At 42.5% G+C, this 24,229-nt stretch overlaps 1 protein-coding gene across 2 annotated transcripts in view; it reads left to right on the forward strand.

The window, feature by feature from the left end:
• The window catches only part of SOAT2 (sterol O-acyltransferase 2), a 467,803-nt gene that overhangs the window by 341,152 nt on the left and 102,422 nt on the right, over window positions 1-24,229 (forward strand). For both annotated transcript variants that reach the window (XM_085654643.1, XM_085654644.1), the window contains one exon: window positions 24,027-24,156. In XM_085654643.1, coding sequence (XP_085510769.1) covers window positions 24,027-24,156 — 130 coding nt within the window. The remainder of the gene's footprint in view (window positions 1-24,026; window positions 24,157-24,229) is intronic.

The raw sequence follows: 24,229 nt of genomic DNA on the forward strand, positions 1-24,229 counted from the left end.
AAAACCCTGCGCCTGCTTGAAGCAGGCGTAAGGCTTGACGCACCATGTTAGGGATAGGGTAGGTTGGAACAGTGCAACTTCAGCACTACGCCAACCTTACGCCAACAGATGCGTCACGTATCTGCTTGTCCTTGCGCCACGATGCACCGCATTGTAAATGCGGCGCATCTGCGGTGGCGCAAGGGCAAACTTGCGTGACGCATCTTCCCTGGCGCATCCATGCTGATTTGCAGGGATGTGCCAGGGAACATAAATCTGCCCCAATGTATCCTGCTCTATGGGCCTTTAGGGCCTACATTAGGGGCAACTTATATGTACTAAAAAGGAAGGTTTAGGCCTGGCAAACATTGTTTTCGCCAGGTTGAAAGTGAAGTTCAAAATTGCACTACAAGCTGCAGTGGTAGGCCCGAAACAAGCTTTAAAATGTTACTTCAGTAGATGGCTTAATGAATGATGCAAGCCTACTAGTAGCATTTGATCTGTGGGACCTGGGTATCATGTAGTACCTTATACTAGGGACATATAAGTAAATTATTCAGGTGTATTCCAATTAAATCTAGTTTTAGGGAGAGATTATAAGCACTTTAGCACTGGTTAGCAGTGGTAAAATGCACAGTCCTAATACCAACAAAAATGTATTCAGAAAACAGAAGGGCGTGAAGGCAAGATGTTTGAGAGAAGATCACACCAAGGATGTCGGTCTAACATGTGTCCCCCCCAGCTGAAAGTAAGAATAACTACCCACCCCCATGGGAGTTCTCATCACTAAGGAGGAAGAACCTGGAGAGACCATCAGGATTGGACTGGTCATTCCCAGGGTGGTGTTCCACCGTAAAGTACATTAACTGTAGGAAAAGGGACCTCCTCAATATTTTGGGATTCTCACCCCTCATCTTTATTAGCCATTAAAGCAGTCTGTGGTCTGTCTAAACCCGTACGTGAGTCCTAAACAAGTATGGTCTCAACTTCTTAAATGGCTAGGCTGCTGCAAAATCTTCCCTCTCAATTGCACTTCACCTGCTCCCCGGAAAGTAACCTACAACCAATGAAGGCTGTAGGTTGGCCTAGGCCCTCTTCATTTAGCTGTAAGAGCGCAGCCCCTACGTCATGCTCTGAGGCATCATTCTGGACAATAAATTCTTTTAAGAAGTCAGGGGCCTTGAGTACTGGTTTCTGTACACACAACCTCCTGAAGGTGTCAAAGGCTTTCTTGCAGGTCTCTGTCTAGATCACCTTCTTGGGCTGCTCTTCAGATGTCAATTCAGTCAAGCAGGAAACAATGGTGCCATAGCCCTTGACAAACCTCCTGTAACATTCAGTGAGGACTAGGAAGGCTCTCACTTCAGTCTGGGTCATGGAGGGTTCCCAATCCAGGACAGTCTAAATTCTGGGTTTTGAGGGGCTGAACCTTGCCCCATCCACTTGGTGTCCCAATAAGACCACGGCTCCTTGCCATATTTGGCACTTGCTGCCTTGCTAGTCAGGCATGCCTTCTGCAATGTGGGAAGCATCTCTTGGATTTAAAACAGGTGGTCCTCCCAGCTGAGCTGAAGACAATAATGTCATCCAGGTAGGGAGCACTGAAATCACCCATTCATGCCTGAACCCTGTTGACCAACCTCCGGAAGGTGGCAGGGACATTTTTTAACCCAAAGAGCAGCAGCCTAAATAGGAAATTTGCCTCTGGGTTGGAGAATGCAGACTTCTTCTTGACCTCTCGCTTAAGGCAATCTGCCAGTACACAAATGTCAAATCAAAGGTACTTAGTAACTTGGCAGCTCCCAACCTAATTATGAGGTCATCAGCTAGGAGGACGGGGCATGCATCAATCTTGGTTACTGAATGGGGCCTCAAATAATCCCTACAGAACCAGGCTTCTGGGGAAGAACCAGGTGTGGCAGCCTTAGGTACTAGCACTGCTGGTGTGGACAAAGAACTGTTGGAGGGCTCAATTACCCCTAGTTTCACTATCTCGACTGCCTCCTCATTGATGCTGGTTTCAACTTATGAGATAGCCTGTGGATTTTATTTTTCACAGGCATACTGTCCCCTGTATCAATGTCATAGGTACACATATGTGTAAGCCATGGGGTGAGCGAGAACGGGGGGGTGGGGGGGAACTACCCCAGCAAGTGGCGACAGTGACTCTGCTATTCTAGTAACACGGGGCAAACCCCAGGGAGTCAGAACTGAAATATCCTCAGTACCATTAGTCTTCCTTGGTCTAGTATGTACCAGGGAATCCCTGATACTTCTCGCTCTCTTGAAAGAGAAAAGGGGTTTGTCCCATTTCAAGTTATTGCTCGTAAGAATACGCCATTGTTTCTTGATGGAATTCGACACTGCGTTGGATGCTGTACTGTATGTGGTGACACAAGTCAACGGGGCGTCTCCAATTGGTTTTTGTGATTCCTCTAAAAGAGCCTCTCTTTAGAGAGGCTCTTTCAAACCCCTTTTCTCTTTCAAGAGAGCGAGAAGTATCAGGGATTCCCTGGTACATACTAGACCAAGGAAGACTAATGGTACTGAGGATATTTCAGTTCTGACTCCCTGGGGTTTGCCCCGTGTTACTGGGCATTTTCCATGTGGGTCATGTAGTGTTTGCCATTTAACCACACCAACTAAAACCTTGCCTTTAGAGACTGGCAAAATTTGGACCCAGAGATCACACACAAATTGTAATACAACCAATGTGGTGTATATGATAACATGTCCTTGTGCTCTAAGATATGTGGGCATGACCTCTTGCAGAGTCAAACAACGAATTTGCGAACATCGAAGCAATGTCCGTTGCAAAGAGAACACAACAAAATTGACTGATCAGTTTTTGAAATTCAATCATACACCTAATGATATGCAATGGACTGTCATCGAACAGGTGAATTCGCAAAAATCTTCTACGCATTTATTGTTTGAAAAGGAACAACCCTGGATTTATCTATTATCCACTAACATTAACGGTCTCAATGATAATATTCCATGGTGTTCAGTAATGAAATACTGACCCCTGCGAATATTGTTGACTCTCTGGTAATTCCATTACACTAGGAGATCGAGTGACATTCATTTTAGGGCAATAGGGAACAACCCTTTCTTTCCCCTTTCTCTGTAACAATCTGTAGTTCGGTGACACTTATGCATGGTCATTGCTAACTATTTACAAACACTTTAGGCGAGACAGTGCATAGTTATATAGGGTTAACAACCACAAGACCATACGTTTGTTAAATACCCTTCGATTCCTTCTTCTGTACCCGTTGGTCGCTTTCTTCTGTGCTATCGACGTTTCCATACTTTTGTCCATTTTGAATAAAGTTGGTTGAAAATGGAACGCTTTATGCGGTTAGCATTCTAGCTCTATTTCCAATGGTGTTTACGTCAAACCTGAAATGTCACGTGACTCGTGACCCGTTACAGAGCGCTGGCTGCGTTTAGCGAGGTTAGCGTTTCAGCTATCCTATGTGTGGTGTTTATGTAACAATTGATACACCACGTGATCCGTGTTTACCCCGGAAGTAATCTACCGTGTTTTGGCGCCGCTTGGTAGTGCCAGAATGGTATTTATACCGCGGCTCGGGAGATTTTTCTCATCTCCAGGTCTGCTGGGACCCCCTAGGTGTAATGGCTGGCTGTCGACCCTCTGCGAAGTAAGTTTTCGTTTTGGTGGCAGATTAGTTCTAGCGTTCTCATAGAGTTAGAGACGCTAATTTCACTCTCTTTGCTACCGATGACTTTAGATTCTGATGAGGCTCCCGCCACCCGGCAGCACCTAAGGAGCAGTATTTACGTAGCAGTAATGTAAGTCCTTTTTTCTCCAGTATTGTAAAAACTTTGTTTTTAGTCTGCCATCTCTTTTGAGCTAGCGTATAACACTCGCTGCTTCTTAAAGTCATGTTTTCAGAACATTTGTAAATCTTACCACCGTAATAACAGTTGGTATTGTATAGGCTAATATCGCCTTGACAAAATAATGAACATAATACGTATATGTTATTATGTTTAAGAACTAAATAAAGATGTCTATCTGTTATAAATAAATGGCCCTACATTATGTGAAGTGGGAGCTAGATATGTCAGAATTTGGTTGATTAGCTACTAACATGTTTGAATTTACAAGTACATATATTCTTGATTGTTCTTTTAGACTTTTTGCAAACTTTCGAGAAATCCTTGAACGTTGTCTCTACACAACAGTGAGTTATGGTACACAACATAAGCCACAGGTCAGGATAAGCCTTAGCGTGCTTATACCGCCGTGGCTTTTCCCTTTGGTCCTGACGAAAGCTTCATTTAAATTAAATAATAGAAGCTTAAACATGTTGACCACATGCCCTTTCTTTGGATGTAACTGGTCAAAATAATTCCAGTTAGGGACATCCAGTTCATTTGCTTTTAACCAGGAGCCTTTAATTCCGAAAATTAAAATTATTGGGTGGACAAAGGCTTCCTTTTAATTTTCCATTCACTTGCCATACTAGGATTCGCAACTTCCAACTAATACGCTCCGCTATATTAAAGCGTTGTAGCACACCAGAGATACATTCGGTATCTCTTGTGGGGACCCTATGATGAAGCATGTCACCAACCAGGTTGGTGAGTGAGGGTTCTTTTATCACCTTGTAGTGACTCCTTTTTTCTGACACATTTCTCCTTTTTTAAGGATACACTCTTTCTTTGTTTTGTTGTTATTGATCCAGGGGGAATAAGAGTGGTTCCTTAGTTTTTTTACCCTCTCTCTCTTGTTGTTTTGAAGTCACTATAAAGGAGATCAGCTCATCTTCAGAGATGTCACCAGCTGCCTGGGCCTTGGCCTGCCACATGAGGCCCTCAAGTGTAGGGCACTCCTTCTGAACTTTGCAGGATTGCTCTCTGGTCGGCCCTCTCTCTGCTTGCTACCCAACCACTTCAGATAATCGTCCCAGGGCAGCAATGTCTTCCCCTATAGGCTCTGATTTATCACCCTCAGGATGAACTTCCTCCCGGACCCTGGGAGTTTTAGGGGTGAGTTTTCAAAGCCCTCTGCTCTTCTACATTTTGGCAGAAACATGGGCCATTTTTCCAGGCTCCATGTCCTCTTGACTTCCTTCTCAGGCTGTTATAGACATTGTGATAAGGCATGCCCCTCAGGCAACCCTAATATTTCCAGGTAGGACCGGAGCTCGACCTCCTTCCTAATTGTCTACTCCATTTCATTACCAAGCAGTCAACCCACAGGCATGGCTAGACTCACAGTCACCCTCAAGGAACCTGAGATCACGCCCATTCAAAGGGAACCAGAGGCACTGGATGGTGACTCTCACAGATGCTAATATAACCTGGTGGAATGCATTAGGGATTCCCTGTTCTGAGGACACCAGATGACACTCTACAGTAGTCGTACTAACTCCTGTGTCTCAGAGCCTCCACTCACTGCCCATTGATGGTAACACACTGCTTATACTTTGAAGTATAGTTAAGCATGTGGGCTTTTGGCACCATCGCCTTGTCACTCAGGGACACTAGGGTAGCCTCTGCACTACCCCTTATTACTAACTGGGACAACCTTTCCCATAAGTGCTACACTAACCAACACCGGTGTCTGCCCACCAGACGGGGATTGTGCACTCTCCGATCATTTAACAACCCCTTGATGTGCCCTTACCTGTAGCATTCATAGTATTTGTGGGAATACATCTTTTCAGGGAACCCATTCTTTTTTTGGTCAGGTTGGGACTAGGAATCCTTTCCCTGAGCACTGTTTTGGTGGCACTTAGAGAACTCTTTGCTTTTATTGTTATCTCCCCCTCTTTTTTTCTAGTGTCCACCCTTCTGGTTATTCCCTCAGATACCTTTTTGGATACTCTGGTGCTGGCCCAGAGTTCCACAACAAGCTCTCTAGGTGGAGTGAGCTTGCTGTCAATTAGGTGCTCGTGCGACTCTGAAAAGCAAGAAATAAATATGTGCTTTCTCAAAATCAAATCATACAGCTCATTAAAATAACTCACTTGACTGCTCCTCACCCACCCACTGAAAGCCTTAATGGAGTAATCAAGGTAATCCACCCAAGCCTATTTTGTCAGCTTCTGGCTGTACCTAAAGCTCAAGAGGTAATTCCATGGGGTGAGCCCAAACTAGGAAAACAATGGGACCATACTTCATCTGGTCCCTTACCTCTAGTGTAAGCATGATAGCACTCTCCACTGTCGGAATGTGTTTCCATTGCATCCCCCTATCTTCTAACGGGACCCAGTCATCCTGAGGGCTAACTCATAGCTGAGAACCTTTATCAAAGTCACTCCTAATACATAGCTAGGTACCAGGTCTTGGGGACTGTCATGCCTCCATTGGACATGGAACTATTGCTGTCACCATTATTGCTGGACCCTGTGAATTGCTTGGCTTTGAGGTCCAGCTGCTTCAGACTCACCCCAAGTGCCAGCAAAACTTTCTTCTACTCCAAAGCCCTTCGTGCAGCAGCCTCCTCTATTTTGAGCTTGGTCGGCTGTAGCTGAAACTCACTCTCAATAAGGAGTGAGGCAAGACTTAAGGGCCCAGACGTAAGGGCCCAATTACAAGTTTAGCGGTCTCACTGCCGTACCGTCGTGTCGGCGGTCCAAACAAGACCGCTTATCTGGCGGTCTTCCGCCTGCCATATTACAATGTTACCGTTGTGCTGGCGGTCTAGCGGCAGCAGTCTTCCGATGGAGGGAGACCTTCATACGAAGAATCTATTTTAAGGTTTTTGCCACACTGCAAATACATATATGTGTATTTTCGCAAAACAAGTCTGTAAATACACACATATGTATTACATCTGTGGATAACTAACCTTCTCCTACAGCACGATTATACAGCCATTGCAACAGTGGACAAATGGACAATAAACTTACCTGTGATTCTGGCGACGACGGTGTGGATTTCCCTCATAGACAGGTGTCTGCAGCAAAGGGGGGACCTGGATGAGGGGCTCCGTGACAGAAAGAGAAGTGGAAATAGGAGACAAGGTACGTTTTTTTCCTTAAATATTGTGTTTCTGGAGCTCTTCCCGTCACAGTTGGCTTGGCGGTAAGGCACATCGTAATCTCGATGGCGAGAACAGGGGCTGGATTCACTCCATCAGCCACTGTCACCTGTGACCGTTGTCCAGACGGGAAGAGAAATCCTGGTGGAGCGGAGATCTTTTATCAGTGGAATCACAAACATCGTCATTCCACTGTTGGACCGCTTAGTCGGCGGGCGGTGAATCCGCCGTGACGGTGGTCCAAAGACCGCCAAAGTAGGAATCAGGCCCTATGTTTGCAAAATGGATAAAATAGCCAAATCACAAACTAAAGAGATTTTAGATAATTTGATGCCAGAATATTTGGGAATTGTTTGTTTTGCACAAAACACTCAGTAGCACTGCACACCACACAAGTACTGAATACCACCACTGAATACCAATGTAAGAAATAGGTTATTGGATGAGGGGGATGGAAGCTTCACCCTGGCAACAACCACAATCATTGTCAGGGTGTACCACAAAAAGTCACTAAATTAACCTGTGTTTACCCTCTGGTAGCTTGCGATAAAAGCAGCCAAGCTCAACTTAGAGGCAATGTGTAGATTGTTTATGTAGTTGTAATAATGTATATAAATATTAGATTTTTTTTAGGAGCAGGATATTGGGTTATTAGAGGATTAGGGTGTAGATTAAATGTATATATTTAAAATGTAAATTGTATCGCAATTATTTTAAAGCTATGCAAAGTAGAAATTTTGAATTTTTTAACTTATTTTGTCATATTCATATTTTTATATATTTTAGTTTGATATTAATTAAGATATGTTAATGGCATTAAATATTTTTTTAATTATCAAATATTAAAAACATACAATTTTTTAAATCAGTAGAATATTTGGAAACATTTTTATGTTGAAACGTATATTTTTCAAGATAAATATTTACAATTGTGTAAATGTTTTATTTTATATAAAAATTGATTTTTAATTGTAATTTCCATTTTATTAAATGTTTTAAAATATGATGCTTATATACATTTATATCAAATGTATGATTGTTAATTTAGTGTTTTTTTTATTGTTTAACGTTTATGAATGGTAGTAAATATTTTGAATTATTTATTATTATTTAATTTTAATTCAAATAGAAATATTATAATTTAAAAATATAAATATGTATATAAAGGTTTGTAGTTTAGATTAGTGTGTTTTCAGATAACATTCTAGTAAATTTTATTATACAAAGAATTTGTGAGGATATGGAGTATTGTTTGTCTTTTTAGCATTTTTGTTTCATAATAGGCTATGTAAAATGTTTTATTTTGATGAGGATATTGTAAATTTCGACTCCTTAGTGTCCACCACATCCCCAAATTGGTTAAGATTGGAGTGGAAATAGCAAATGTCACTCCTTTAGTGTTGAATACATTCCCCCAATAAGGTTAGATTGGAGCAGGAATATCAAATGCCACCCCTGTAGTGTCCAACACTTTCCCCAAATTGGTTTAGATAGGAGTCGGAATAGTAAATGTCACACCTTTAGTGTCTAACACCCTACCCAAATATGGTTAGATTGGAAAAGTAAATGTTATCGGTCGCAGGAGTAAACAGTGTCCTGAATCTTGGGCTTTCAGAGCCGCGGGACTGCGAGGACCACAACCCCTGTCAGCCACACCTGTGTCCTCTTCCCGCTGGACCCGCCACCTGCCCTCGAACACGGATAACCTCTCCCGGCCCCCGCTTCGCGTGTGCCGGTCGCAGGAGTAAACAGTGTCCTGAATCTTGGGCTTTCAGCGCCGCGGGACTGCGAGGACCACAACCCCTGTCAGCCACACCTGTGTCCTCTTCCCGCTGGACCCGCCTCCCGGCTTCCGGATAATACTGGGCTATTCCACCGCTTCGCGGGACGTGTGCGGGGCACGCGCCGGGCGAAGCACGGGCCAAGGGCAGGCCCGTTTTTGCCCGTTCATGCCCGTGAGAGTCCGGTCCGGGCCAACTCTCTTACTGCTATCTATTCCGTGAGTACTTTTAAAATTTTCTATGAAGCGCTGGTGAATAATGGTGAACAAAAGAGGTACGAAACATATTGCTACTGACCATGTTGCTGGATCATTGGACAAATTCATTGTTAGAGCCTCTTCAATACTCGAGCATGAAATAGCAATTACCGAGCGCCGGCTGTCTATGGAGCCGGTCTCTTCTAAACGTTCCTCATTGGGCTCAATTGCATTTAGTCGCTCTCCTGCTGTTTCTCCTTCCACCCTTCCTACTATGAGTTCACGCAAAGGTGATCCCTCACTATCAACTCCACTTATCGCCCTCGTCAAAGATATTACAGACACGGCTATAAGTGTACCAGCCTCCGTCCAGGTTCCTTCCATCTTGCCTGCAATCACAGCCCGGGAAGTGGGCACTATTCCTAAAAGGAAACGAACTGGGATTTCGCCAAGAAGTAGGAGGAATAAAATACAGAAACCAAACTCTGATCCTTCGGTCTCTCCCCTGCCTGTAGCCACAGATACTGTCCAGTTAACTTGCACAGAGCGATCTTCCCTAGATGTAGCCCCACAGTTATTTGACATAGATCTGCTACTTGGGAAAATGTCTACAGTGCTAGCACTAGCCATACAACCGCTAGAGCTTAGACTAGTCGCAATAGAGAATAGGTTGGTTGCATTGGAGGTTGCTATGGACAAAAATGATAAAAACCTACAAGCTATTAAACCCTGCTCACATCCTTGCCAAAACCAAGACAAAATCGCTGGAACCCCTATTACTCCACAAGAACTATCTGGCACCCAGCAGATCCAACAACGGGGAGCTCCACGTAATTCCCATCTGAACTTACAGCGGGGGCTACCTATACCTAATGCCACAAATGTGGCTGATAGCATACCCCCAACAAATAATCATTGTCTTGAGCCTCCTACTGAGGCCCCTCCTCCCATGGATTTTCCACGCATCAATCTTCCCCCAGAAAGCGCCCCCTATGTGGTTGTTTTGACTGATGTCCCTAAATTGGCTACCAAGAGACCCGAATCATTTCAGGAACTTAAAAACAAAGTAACGTTTTGGTTGAATACTTATAGACCCTTGCCCCGGAATATACGCTCATCCATTTTGTTTGTTAGAAGAGTTTGTTGGGTGCGTCACAAATCAAAGAATGTGGGAGGTGACTGTGTTATTGTCAACTTCAAAAACCCTGAGGTAGTTGACCACGTATGTAGTCCTATCTTTGATAACCTATCCTCTAATATTAAAACGTATAACCTAAGTCACTTCTATCCCCCACCCAATAAACCTCCCCACCCTGCCTAAGGTCCCTCGCACCGTTTTATAACTGTGTTGATCGAGGGCAATCTGGCGATGGTATGCGGGGTAGGATGATTGATAATGAAGTCTTAGGTTTTCCAGTTAATAATAGGTTTAGCTCCTTGGATGAGGTGGAATGACTAAAGACGCAAGGTAATCATTATTTATCTTCCACCTCTCCTGTTGATGAGATTGGCAATAAAGGTGGTCATGGAGTCCCAACGGTGATTTTTCCCATAGGATCAGAACCTCTGGATGCTGAAATTATTTCATCTATTACCTTAAGCACCAGGAGGGATGACCCCACTCAATCTTCGGCTTGGGAGGTTGCCTCCAACAACTTACCTGCAACTATTGATATTCTATCCACCCAGACTAACTCTGTAACTGTTTTATCTCCTTCTGACAGACTGCTTAAAATCCTTAGTTGGAACATTGCGGGTCTGGCTACCAATATTGACAACCCAGAGTGGTGTTCTTTTATCGACCCCTTTGGGATTTGTTTATTTCAGGAAACGTGGTCGGTAGAACCCATACATAGACTGGGATATACCACCTATATGCAACCAGCCATAAAAGGTCCTAAGGGGAGACCCTCGGGGGGTCTGTGTGTTTGGGTGGGCACTCATCTTGGTTTTAAGATCAAAAGGGTTGAAACGAATAGTAGAGATATAATTTGCATTCTTATGTCCCACAAGTTGACCCCTAAGATTGCACTTATTAACGTCTATTCGCGTCCCACTTGTTGGGGTGGTACATCATCTACTCTCGAGTCTTTGTCATCTTTCTTGGAATCTCTCCCAGACGATGTCATTCTGATGATTGGAGGAGACTTTAATTGTCACTTTGAGCCTCTGTGTGGAGAAATTCCAATTTCACTTGAGGAAGATGAGGCTAGATCTATCCCACCCACTAGTATGTATCCAGCCAAACGTTGGACTCCCTTGGTTCTTCAACTTACTTCCCTCACTTACTCATTCTCTTTGAGAGCGTGTAATGGTCGTTTTAACGGGGGACATGCCGGGGCAGTCAACTTATAGGGGAATGGGCCACGAATCCGTGATTGATTATTTTTTGGTCGGTCTAGATTTGTGGCCCAAAGTGTTGGATTTTAAAATAATTAGGCGAACCGAGAGTGACCATGATCCCCTGACAGTTGATTTAAATTTCCAATTGTTGAATACAGGGTCAGATATAGACACCCCCCCAGTGGGGAATATAAGGGTCACCCAAGGGGAAAAGAGGATACGCTGGCTTACCATAAAACAGTCCGATGCCAGTATGTACCAAAAAATACTTCCTATTCTCGAAAAGGTGCTCAAAATGGAAGGTAATAATCCTGTAGCCGATGGAACTATGGATTTGGCTAAAACCCATAAGGATCTCGTTGAAATACTGAGTGGCTTTTTCTATAGAGTAGGCACAGTAAATGTAAAGAAGCCGGGAAATATAAATCCCTGGTTCACAAAGGGCTGCAGGCTAGCCAAACAGGAATTACTACAGGCTATTAAGGTAGGCAACCGCCTACATATCTTGGAAGCAAGGTGGGTCTATAGAAAGATAATTCTTAGTGCTAAAATCGAGTGGGAAGAGGAAAGATGGGCTGCTATGAGATCAGCACTTGTGGTAAAAGATACAAGATCCTTTTGGAACCTTGTCCATTTTGGGAAATCGGAGGGTAAAACTACGATCGACCCCAATGTTTCTGAAGATACATGGGCATCTCACTTTAAAAACCTGTACTCCATTAATGCAACTAGGAGAGATGATCCCCCTGCTATCTTAATGAGCATGGACCCATGTTGGGTCGTTCCCCCCTGGACGTTAACGGAAGTGGATTTAGCACTGGACCACCTCCAATTAAACAAGGCCCCTGGGTTAGATAGGATCCCCGGGGACCTCTATAAAGATGAACGGATGGTCTGGGCTCCCTACCTTCTAATCCTTTTTAATGCTATTTTGCAAGGCTTACCGGCACCCCTAACCTGGATGGGTGCGGAAATTATCCCTATTTTTAACAAGCATTTGCAATGCAATAGGTCTCGCAGTTGCCAGAGTTTGAGCTATTGGCATTGTAAAGGGCAATGCATTTTATTTGTGTTTTGAAAACCTGTAAGCGGTGCGTAAACACGCACTTTGTACATATAGCCATTGCTTACGAGAAGTAAGGCTGGCAGCAAAAGAGGTGCAGTTACTGCCAGGCAATGACAATGCGCCGCTTGCAGGTTTTTCAAAACACATACATAAAAGGCATTGTCATTTACAAAGCCAAAAACGTCTCGCAAATACGAGACCTATTGCATTGCAAATACTCCAAGGTCCTTGTGCTGACTTCCAAATATACACAAAATCCCATAAAATGGCCCTACAATGTAAAAAAAAAACCGTAATTCCTGTTGTGAACTGCAAATGCAAACGACCCCTGGCATCCTGCAGGTGATGAAGGTTCTTTACTACGTTAACTGCTTCTTCTTACAGCAGCATAGTTTGCTATCACTGAAGTCTAAATTTTGTGTGCATAATTTCTGAGCAAGTGTCTTCCTTATCAGCAGGAATAGGGCCAAATTAGACAAAACAAATGTATCATCCTAGTTTATTCGTGGTCTCAAGAAAAGAGCAGGACAGACTGATTCATGCTTGCAGTGGTAAGCACCCAGCACCCCAATACATATGTTTGATGTCCCAAGTAGAACATTTTCGTTCAACAAATCTGACCCATTTGCTTGTTGCCCTTATCTGCAGCGAAATATATTTTTTTAAAGTGCAGCAATATATTGTGCGTTAAATAAAAACGAAAACCCAGTTTACTCTGGACCATTAATAATTCATTAGTGCGCCAAAAGGTAAAAGGAGCTCAGTTTTATGAATGATAATGCCATACATTCACTCACACCAGTGTAACTCTTGCTCATTTAGTTTCCTAAACCACAGACCAATATATGTATAGAAAGCTGCAACTACGATGAAGTGTAGAAAAGAAAATTTCACCATGGGTTACTCCTTGATGAGTGCATAGGAGGTGGGCGAGTAGTTCCGTGGGTGTTGCGCTATAGGATGCAAGGTTAGAGGGTAAAAAGAGGCTGGAAAATACAGTGGTGTGGAGTAAAAGTGGAAGGGCTGGGTAGGTGGGAAGAGGGGTTGTGGCTTGAGGAAGATGCGTTGTTTAAGTATGCGCACAAGTTGTTTGAGTATGCGCAGTGTGCAGAAGGAGGCTGGCATAATGTGTGAGAGAAGGGCTGTCAGTGCCAGTTATGTTCACGGAGGTGGGTGGGCAATGGCTTGTGATGCATTTGCGGAGGGTGGAGCTCGCAGTGTGGGTGTGATAGTAGAGGAGGCGCCGGCGGGCTATGCTGTGGCTTGGGGGCAGGTGTTGTTAGCAATATGTGAAGCGCTGTGGTTAGTAGGGGCGGTTTGTAGATGTGTGAGCGATAAGTGTTTTGTGTAAGGAGGTGAAAAAAGGAAGATAGCTTGCAGTTTCCGTATGAGAATGCCAGTCACGCCATGGAAAGACGCCCCTAGAGGAGTCCTCTGGGAAGCTGTGAGTTTTGAGAAGGTAAACAGCCACTCCCCCTACAGTCCCCATCGAAGTGTGCAGCCAGTACCTGCTGGTGTTTTAAATTTCCACTATCCATCCCACGCAGCACCCTCTCAGCAGCACCTTTACAGCGCCCCCTGGATCGCCAAGCATATTACCAGCATGGCTGCAGCCATTCTCCCTTAACGCTAACGTACACATTATGCCTGATTCATGTATCGAGAGGGGTGGCCCCCTGGCCTCCCGTGGAGTGCTTTGCTGGAACGGAAGTAATGTTTTGGGCACACATGCGGATGTATGCCTGCATTAACCACTCAGCAGCGCTTGTTCAAAAGTCCGCTTTTAAGACCCAAGCATGGCGCTTCCAGGCAGGAATACTATTTGTTATGGGTAGAAGGAAAAAAGGTGGTGACTGTTCTAATATTTTAACAGCGTGGAGGATTGTTCATCCATTACCTTTTCGACCATTAAAGACCCAAAGTGTCACGGATGTTCTCAAAAAGCTAGGATACATCGAAGTACGCTCCCGCTGTTATCTCGCACAGGCACGCCCCTCTTCAGCGTTATTCCCCTCCGCATGGTTTTATCTTTTGGGGAGGGGCATGAACCACTGCCCCTCCCAAAAAACACAGTCCACCATGGCACCCTGCATACTTTCAAAGTGCACGAATGGGCGACCACTAGTCTGAATGCTGCAGTCATTAATGACGTCCCCCCCAGCAAACCTTGAAAAAGTTGTTTACCTTCCGTGTCCCATCCCATTGCAGCTGCCCCGGCCAACATACGCCATCCCTTAGCGCCCTGAAGCCCTTTCTGTGGCGCTTCACAACATTGCAGAACAGATCGCTAGTTCAGTCGGACAGAAGAACAAGCCGGAAGTCAGGCGCCCTTGCCCGGGACGTGGGCGGGGCCTGCTCCGGCAGGAAGAGAAACGGCGTGCCATGCTAACGCGGGGCTCCCATGCTGAAGGGAGTGCCCCGCGGTGGCGACCGGAGTGGAGCGAAGCCCCGGGTCCCAGGAGGGGGCCCGGGTGAAGACTGCGGCGGCCGAGGCTGCCCACGGCAGCGCGGGGCTCCCGGGAGTGCAGGGAAGCCCCGCAAGAGAAGTGCTGCAGCCGCGAGGAGGAGCCCCCCCCCAGAAGAGTGAAGAAGGGCTGGGGGGCTCCGTGTGGGCTATTGTTGGTGCCTGATCGAGGCACAGCGTCCTTTTAGCATTATGAGCGGCCCCGTCTTGCAGCGGGCCGCTCCAACAGGGCTGACGTGGTCGGAAGGGGGACAGGAGATGTGCACGCCGCGTGGCTGTAAGCGCGTACACCAATTCAAATCCGCCAAGAGCCTGCGCGTGCACATCTCCTGATCTCCTGTCCCGCTTCCGAGGCAAGTCAGCAACAATAGATCTCGCTGGCGATAGCAGCGCTTCGCGCTGCGTTCGCCAGGCGAGACTTAAAAAGGGATCCCCCCTCGATCCAGGTGATTACAGGCCTATAAGCCTTATAGATGTGAGCCAGAAAATTTATTCTAGGCTTCTCTTGCAACGGTTACAGAATTGGATCGAAGAGAATAATATCCTAACCCCACTCCAAGCGGGATTTAGGACCAAAACATCAACTATGGACCAATTATTCAGGCTCCAGATCCTCTACTGGAAACACGTCATATTAGAGGGGGGTAGCCTATATTTGACCTTCGTGGATTTGAAATCTGCATTCGATATGGTGGACCGTAACCAGCTTTGGAATCTATTGCTGGCTATGGGGGTTCCACCCTATCTATGCTACCAATTGAAGATTCTCCACGACGGGACATATGCCAGAGTCCGCTATTGGAAACACGGCAACTTGACCGGCCCATTCCCAGTGGAAAAGGGAGTGCGTCAGGGTTGTGTCCTTGCCCCAACCCTGTTCTCACTTTTCCTTAATGGGCTCATTGATGACCTTCTGGATACTACAGATATTGACGCACCAAAATTGGCCTCTAGAAAATATCCTGCTCTTATGTTTGCAGATGACACCCTGCTGCTGTCAAAATCGCCGATGGGCATGCAGCAGGTGTTGGATCAGTTTACCAACTTCTGCAAAAAAAGGAACCTGGTGGTCAATATAGATAAAACAAAGTATATGGCCTTCAACGTAAAACCTTCCAATTACCCACACCCCAAGATGGAAGGTATTGCTCTGGATCGGGTTTCTACTTTTGAGTACCTAGGCCTGACCCTGAATGATAAAATGGGATAGTCCCCCCAAAAGCTTAAAGCAAATTTAAAACTTAATCAGGCTATCAGGGGCATCCTTAAAGTCTACAAAAAATGTTGTTCAAAAATCATAAGTGCCCCTCTTGAAATTTACACTGTGCAATCTAGGTCCTCTACACTCTATGGGGCTGAATTATGGACCATACTTCTGCAAATGATTTGGTCAGCACAGAAAATAACTTTATCAGGAAACTTTTAACCCTTCCAAATAATACGCCGCTTACGCCACTGAGGTTGGATCTTAACATTCGTCCCATCTCAGAGGTTGTCGCCGCTAGGCCAGTGATGTACTGGAGAAGGCTTTGGAGCACACCTGAGCTGGCGTGCTATAGAAATGAATTGAAAGTAATCTTGAGTACACTCGGGCCGATAAGATTACTTGGCTCCAGTATGTCAGGCAGACACTAATTCAGATTGGTCTTGCACACCTCTGGCATAATCCAGAGAATTCTATCTCAGGCATTACCAAAAAATCTCTTGCCACAATACTTAAAGATTACCATCTAATGAAAGTCTATAGCTCAGCTAAATCATCAAGTCTGACTGATGCTTTTCTCGAGGTTAAGTCATATTACGCCTTTGTACCCGACCTTGATGCTATCCAGCCTATCTTAGCAAAAAAGCTATATGTACAGTTTAGATATGGAACCCTCCCCTTATATTCATTCACTGACCGATGGGCGGGTGGTTCCCAGCATGTATGCCCTGGTTGCTCAACTGAATTGGAAACTATGATCCATGTTGTGCTTTTTTGTCCAGCATATGTCGGTATCCGGAAAAATTGGATAAAACAGTTATGTCTAAATCTGGGCCTTAGGAGTTATCTTGACTTTTTTAGGATCCTCAGAAGTGATACAAATCCACTTGTTGTGGTTGCAGTTTCAAAGTTTTTGTTTGCAATGTGGTTAATTCGTAGGAAATTAACAAGCAAAAATACAGATTGATTTCTGGCACCAAGAGTGGCTAGATTATTGTTAAACCATACTGACATCTTGTTTTCTTTTCACTGGAACTTTGTATTAATTGATATATGTACTCTATAAGAAATTTGATTTTATGACTGCACTTTTATGATTTTGAACAATCGCAATAAAGTTTTTGATGATGATGATGGTAAATGTTATCCCTTTAGTGTACAACAACTTCCCCTAAATGCTTAAGATTGACGTGGAAATAGCAAATGTCACTCCTTTAGTGTTGAACCCCTTCCCCCAATAATGTTAGATTGGAGTGGGAATAGTAAATGTCACCCTGTTAGATTGGAGTGCTAATAGTAAATGTTACCCCTTAAGTGTCCAACATCTTCCCCAAATTTTGTATAATAAAGACATGCCACACATGTTTCTGCTATTATTTGTTTTAAATGTTATATTATTCTGTTCTACATTTTAAATTATATATACATCAAGTACAAAAGCAAAGATATATAAAGATAAATAAATGAAACATTTTTCAGTATTTTTTTAATAATAATAAAATCAGGTAAGTCATAAAAATGTACATTTGTATGCTATACATTTTCACCTCTTAATTTACATATTTATTAATTTGTTTACATATATATTCCCAAAATATTTTTAACATATGTTTTATTACTATATGTTAAATATTTGCATATATTTTAAACTATCATTTAATTTATTCCCTAGTCCTACATTAAACAGCCTATTAGAAACACAGAGATTCTTTTCTAAATTCTCAGGCGAGCCATGGTACCTTAGCAGATGCTTTCCTTTCAGTTAAGGAGTCCTTCACGAAAAAGCACTTCCTGGATGAGATAGAGGCGACCCTAGCTAGGCGCTTGTATTGCAATTCCGGTACGGATCCCTGCTCCTTCATTCTTTTACTGCCTTGTGGCCTCAAGCCTAGAGGGGTGCAGATAGGTAGTGCCTGGCCTGTGGTGCCACCAACTAACCCATTGAGCACGCCCTTTTGATTTTGAAATTCAAGAACAGTAAAACGCTGGTCTATGCAATAACTCAATATTTGATGGGAATGTTGAGAGTCAGGCATAAAGTGTGTGTTGCCCCGACAGTATGGAAGGTGGTAACTAAATCAACGTATAATGTAATTGTTACTCAATTAATACCTTAAGCCAGGGCCTCATTTGAGACAAATAGCTTGCTGTTGGTCAAGCCACAATATTTTCCCACCTCAGTTTTACAACTGTCAACATTTTTAAGGGAAATAATTGACTGACAGGGTATGGAGTTGAAGACTCAGTTAATTAATGTGTACCACTCGAGATAATCCTGATAGTGGTGTTTATATTATGTTATGCAATACTTACATACCTCTTTAATATCTTCAGCCAGTGAGTTATATGACTCTTACTTGCTTGCTCTGTTTTAGACATTCCTCGTATATTGATTTTAATGTATTGGTTAACGGAGGTATATATATATATATATGTGTGTGAACCTGTGTGTGTGTGTATATAGATGTATATGTATGTATGTTATGTGTGTGTATATATATATATATACACAAGAACAAGAACTCACGCAAAGAAGAACATCAACAGCCAATGTGCGAGTGGAAACGTCAGAATCCGATCTAACGAAGAATGAATCGGGAGATGAGCGTACCAGACCTATAGTGGAAGGAACTACGAGGGCGACTCCTTTTCACGACGAGTTCCAAATAATCAGGCAATCGTGGCTGAGAGGCGGGAAGAACAAACCACCCGAATACCAATCAGGAGAACACGCCGATCAGGGTGGGGCCGTCAGAGGCAGAGGAAAACCCACTTGGACACGCAAGAAGAGGAACTACAAGCGCCAATAAAAGAATCCAACTTAACAGTGGTCAATCTCACTCCGAAAGAACTAACAGCCAGTGAGATTAAGGTACTTACCCTAGGATTGACCTTTTGCCCTAGCAGCAAATTGGAGTTCACGCAAACCAGGATTGACCCGTATAATTTTATTTGCAAATTGAAGTTACACAAGTACTTCAAATTGAGGCCGAATCTAACCAAATCTATATCGGCAGGAGCAAGGATAACTGCTACTGACATATTGACTTGCAATGACCTATCTGGAGTGGAACTTCTGCAGAATCTGCATACTGGCACATCCATTCAACCAAGTGCATCGCAAGACATGGCTGAAAGGGCAATAGCGGTGGGCATTGAACAAGAACTGGAAGTAAGTCCTTTCAAATTAAAATCTACTTTTGTACCACAAATGCCTTTCGACACTATAGATACATTTTCAGATATAATGGTTAAGGATCTATTGAAATTCAGATGCAGTACTCAAAAACGCAATTTTTGCGAAAATCTGACCAAAGAGGAGAAGCAAGCACTAGATGGCTTATTGCAAGACACGTCAATTATAATCAAGCCTTCAGATAAAGGCGGTAACGTAGTGCTACAAACCAGGGAGCAATACTGTAGTGAAGCCCTGAGACAACTGTCGGACAACAACAATTACATCAAATCCTCTCGTGAACTCTATCAAGCAAGTGTCCAGAGCTATGAGTTGTTAATCAAAAAATGGTATGACAAATCCATGCTGGGGACTGATGAGCATTTATTTTTGAGGAATACCACTCCTCTGGTGGCAACATTCTATCACATCCCGAAAATCCATAAGGATAAGGTAAAGCCACCGGGTAGACCCATAGTCTCCTCGCAAGGGAGTTTAACAGAACATATGTCTATGTTTATCGACCACTTTCTGTTCCCATTCGTGCTACAATTGAAATCATATGTGAGAGACACGAAAGACTTTTTGAGTAAATTGAACAGTCTAATTTGGGACTCCAAGTATGTATTAATGGTATTGGACATCACCAGCCTATATACATGTATAAAACATGAAGATGGAATTAAAGCCGTCCAATTTTTCCTCAATAGACGACAATTGAGATATGCGGAACACAATTCTATGCTGATTGAATTTACAAGCTTTTGCCTTTCTAATAACATTTTTGTATTTGGCGATCAGTATTATAAACAAATTTCAGGGACTGCGATGGGCACCTGTTTCGCCCCCAGCTACGCCAACTTGTTGGTGGGCTGGTGGGAGGAGCAGGTGTCCAGAACCTATGCAAGAGGTGAAGTGACAGGCCAGGTAAAAGCATGGTATCGTTACATCGATGACCTGTTCATTGTCTGGGAGGGAACCACTGAATCAGCGGAAGGATACATAGAGGATCTTAACACAAATAACCTCAATTTACACTTTTCAGGTACAGTAAGTCCAGTGGCAGTGGACTATCTGGACCTAAAGGTGTTCATTTCTGAAGGTAAATTAGAAACAGCCTTGTAACGTAAGGTTACAGCGGGCAATTCGATCCTTTTTGCGACTAGCAATCATCCCCCCAAACTGATACAGAGTATACCCTATGGGGAGCTTTTACGATTAAAACGAAATAGTTTCAGAACCTGTGATTTTGAATTGGCAGCTAGGGAATGTGTAAACAGATTTCGTATCAGAGGATATGGACAGGCATTACTGGAGAAAACACTCAATAAAGTTAGGGGAATCCCTAGACAACACCTGCTAGAAGAGAAGACGGTTATAAGGAAAGACTCCGTCGATTCACATGAAGGTAAATTTAGAATGATCACGACATACTCTGCAGAGTCCAATTTCTTGAAAAAGATGCTATATAAAAATTGGCACATTTTGAAAAGTGATGCTATCATAGGGGAGGACATTCCTGATTATCCAATGATAACCTTTAAAAAGGCGAGGTCATTAAAGGATATATATATATATATATATATATATATATATATATATATATATATATATATATATATATTTAGTAATGTTTAGTAGGTTGGTATTTCCATGTTTGTAGTGTAGTTAGCACTAATTGTTGGGGGGTTATTGTAAATAATTTAGATATATAATTTTTGGGAGTGAATGGTACATATTTTGTTGATGTAACATATTTTCAGTTAATTTAAATATTTGTATAACATGTTTTGGTTTTATTTAAAGTAATTGTTTTATGTGAAAATGTTTTCTTATTAATGATTATTTCATTATTTTGGCGATAAAATTGTACTCGATATTGTGTGGATAAATATTTTCAGTATATTCTACTTATATTTAAAGGTAGCGATATTTTTGTTTCTGATATTTCTGTTTTCCATATATGTAAAAATTGATATTCTTAAAAACGATATTTGTGTTTTTAATATTTGTTTGTTTAATAGTTATGCATACAAAGTCAATATTTTTGTTATTGATATTTAGTTTTGGATATTGGATAGTGTTTCGATATTTGATTGATCGATATTATGTCAGTGATTCGGCAAAAGCCAGAGCTTGTGGGTTTATGAGAGTGTGTTAGAGGATGCATACAGTAAGTCAGTAATTTGTTCTCAGAGTCCCTGATATGGCAATGTAAAAGCATGCAAACTTTAATAACGATAGTTTTACATTTCATCAAAAATAATGTACTTTGTGAAGCTCACGTCTTGTTATTACATGTCCCTACCTTAGAATGGTGATTAAGTGCAGGTCACTGGAAAACCATGTTTTCAACAAAGAAGTTTTTGTTTTACTCCTTAGAAATCTCCAATATCACGTTACAGGTTCCATATACAAGTCCCAATATAACACAACTATAATATAAGATAGTATAATAAATTATAATGCAACTTAATTTTTGAAAACATTCACATCTGTTCACAAAGTAGCATCAAGATTTTAACTCTAATTGTTGAGTTCTAAGGAAGCTGTGTTTTAATTGGAAAATAAATTAGGTTTTAGCAATGAAGGGCATTTAGGCATTTGAACAGACAGGGACTCTCCGGGGAAATGATTTCAGGAAAGGCATTGTAGAATGAGTACACTAATTCTTTATTTTTCTTTATTGAGCCAGATCAGATATAATGATCTATCGCCAATACATTAGAAACAGTTAATAAAAATGCAAGTTAAAAGTTTAAAACCACATTTTATAAAAAATATAAAATGAACTACAATTTGATAGTCTTTCCCCCTCACAAATACAATAAGCAGCTATGTCATATCACATCAGCATGATGTCTTAACTTCTTGTCACAAAGTGGCATTTAGAAATTTGGAAACTGCACATACTACGGTCAAGGTAGTGTTTATTTTACACTCAATGCAGTTTGATATTGGTGTATGCCTTATACCTTACACAATGGTTTTAACCATTTTGACCCGGGCCTGGTGTCAAATTTATAAAAAAATAAAAGGTGGCCCCCAGTCCCCTCGCATAACATACAGGTTGGACATTCTTTGCTGCCTTCACCCAGAGCTTGCCACTTAGATGTGAAGGAGGCAATTGGCAAGGCCCCAAGTCTAAACTTTATGTAAAGCAATCGCGCTATGGAGGGGGGGTGGGGTTCGGTCTGACCTAAATAATCTTCAAATTTAGAATCCCATTTGGACTGGTGAAATTTATCAGTCAGCCTACCCAGGGAACATGGTCGGTGTAGTTTGGCCCTAATATACTATCAAAATCTTTTTATAATGACAGGTCATGCTCCAGCTGTAAGAGAGCAGTAAAGAGAAACACCAAATGACCAATAATTCAGCAAGCCAACTCTATAAGTGTTTTATAACATAGGACAGCCACGGTATTTTGCTCGTATTTTGCCTTTGAACCACTTCTTTCAATCCCTCCATGTAAGGTGTTAAATCATTATTAGTCCACACCAAACCCACTATAAAATTGTCCTCAACTTCACATGGGCAGCTATAGATTCCACCTCCAAATCAAGATTTCGGGGTACCATAGGGGTGCTCTATGGCATAAACTGCACTGTCCTTATGAAGGCATTTTCAGCTTTCTCTAAACAAAAGGCAGCTTCTTCTAAACAAGCATCATCACAATGGCCCCATAGTTCAGATCCATAGATAGCTCCACTGACTGCTTGTGCTCTCTATATCTCAATAGCCGGCAATATATGCTGGTACGAGGATTGCCTCAAGAATTTAGATATGAGAATTCCTTTACGTTTTAAGATAGCATTGCTTTTTAGTAGGTGTTCCATCCACAAATGTGAGTCTGATATCCTTATCCACAGGTAATCACTCTCTCACACTCTTTCTAAGTAGCTTCCACCTGTAAATATCTTCTCTCTGAATTTCTTATGTGGGTTGAACAGCATTAACTTGGTTTCACAGATTCGAGACCCAGCTCTGTCTGTGACATTAGCAGGGTATCATCTGTAAAAAACAAGGGCCGTTTTTTTTAGGCAGCTAACTTGGGGGCATCAATGGTGCAACTAAAGAGAAAATCTAAACAACCATTAATGAAGAGGAAAAACAGAGTGGGGGCCATAATGCTAATTCATACTTCTTTTAGAAGTGTATATAAAAAGCTTTAAAATTGAAATAGATTTTGAGTCACCGCTATCAATTGCAATGGGATTTGTTTTCCTTGATGCACATCACTTTTAGAGAGTACACCATGGAGCTGAAATTGATCTCACATAGGTTTTAGGCAGTGCATCCATGTTTAAGAGATCTGCATTCAATTTAGGGTGAGAGAACGTTCTAAATTAACCAGCTAATTCAGATCGATTTGGGCTCCCATTCATACAGAGCACACTGTAATTGACCAGCGGGTTTTCAGAAGTAAAGTCTTTGATCCCTCCACTTAATTGAGCCAAATTTCTTCACGCTAAAAAAGCTGCATGTGCACTCAGGTTGCACATTATAATACAGCATCTGTCCTGTGCTCCCTGTGCATTGTGAGGTTATACACAGATAGAACTGTATGCTACCAAGCCTGGCATGGCACAAGAGAGCTGACACATTGGTGCTGCTTTTGAACCAGCAACCCCATATTGGTGAAAGATAGAGCCAAAAGACAGCTCTTAACAAGCAAAAATTTGATTTGTTTTGGTAAGTTAGAGCATATGGGGAATGCTAATATCATTGACTATTCAACATTTGCTTGAATTGAACTGTGACACAGCTACTTGATTTTCCATCTACTTTTATAGTTTATAGGATGCCTGTTTTATGGATATTTTATCTTGGTGACTCTCTGTATTCCTGTCTTCACCAACATGAGCAAACAACCCTTCAGTACTAAGACCCTGGTGCTCTCCATCTTCCACGCAACACTGCCAGGTAAGGGCGCTAATAAAACAGAACAATTTTTCTTGTAATTTTGGCATTTTGCTTTGTTGTTACAAAACTGAAA

Source organism: Triturus cristatus, chromosome 4_1, assembly GCF_964204655.1.
Source record: "Triturus cristatus chromosome 4_1, aTriCri1.1, whole genome shotgun sequence".
In the NCBI taxonomy this organism is placed as follows: domain Eukaryota; kingdom Metazoa; phylum Chordata; class Amphibia; order Caudata; family Salamandridae; genus Triturus; species Triturus cristatus.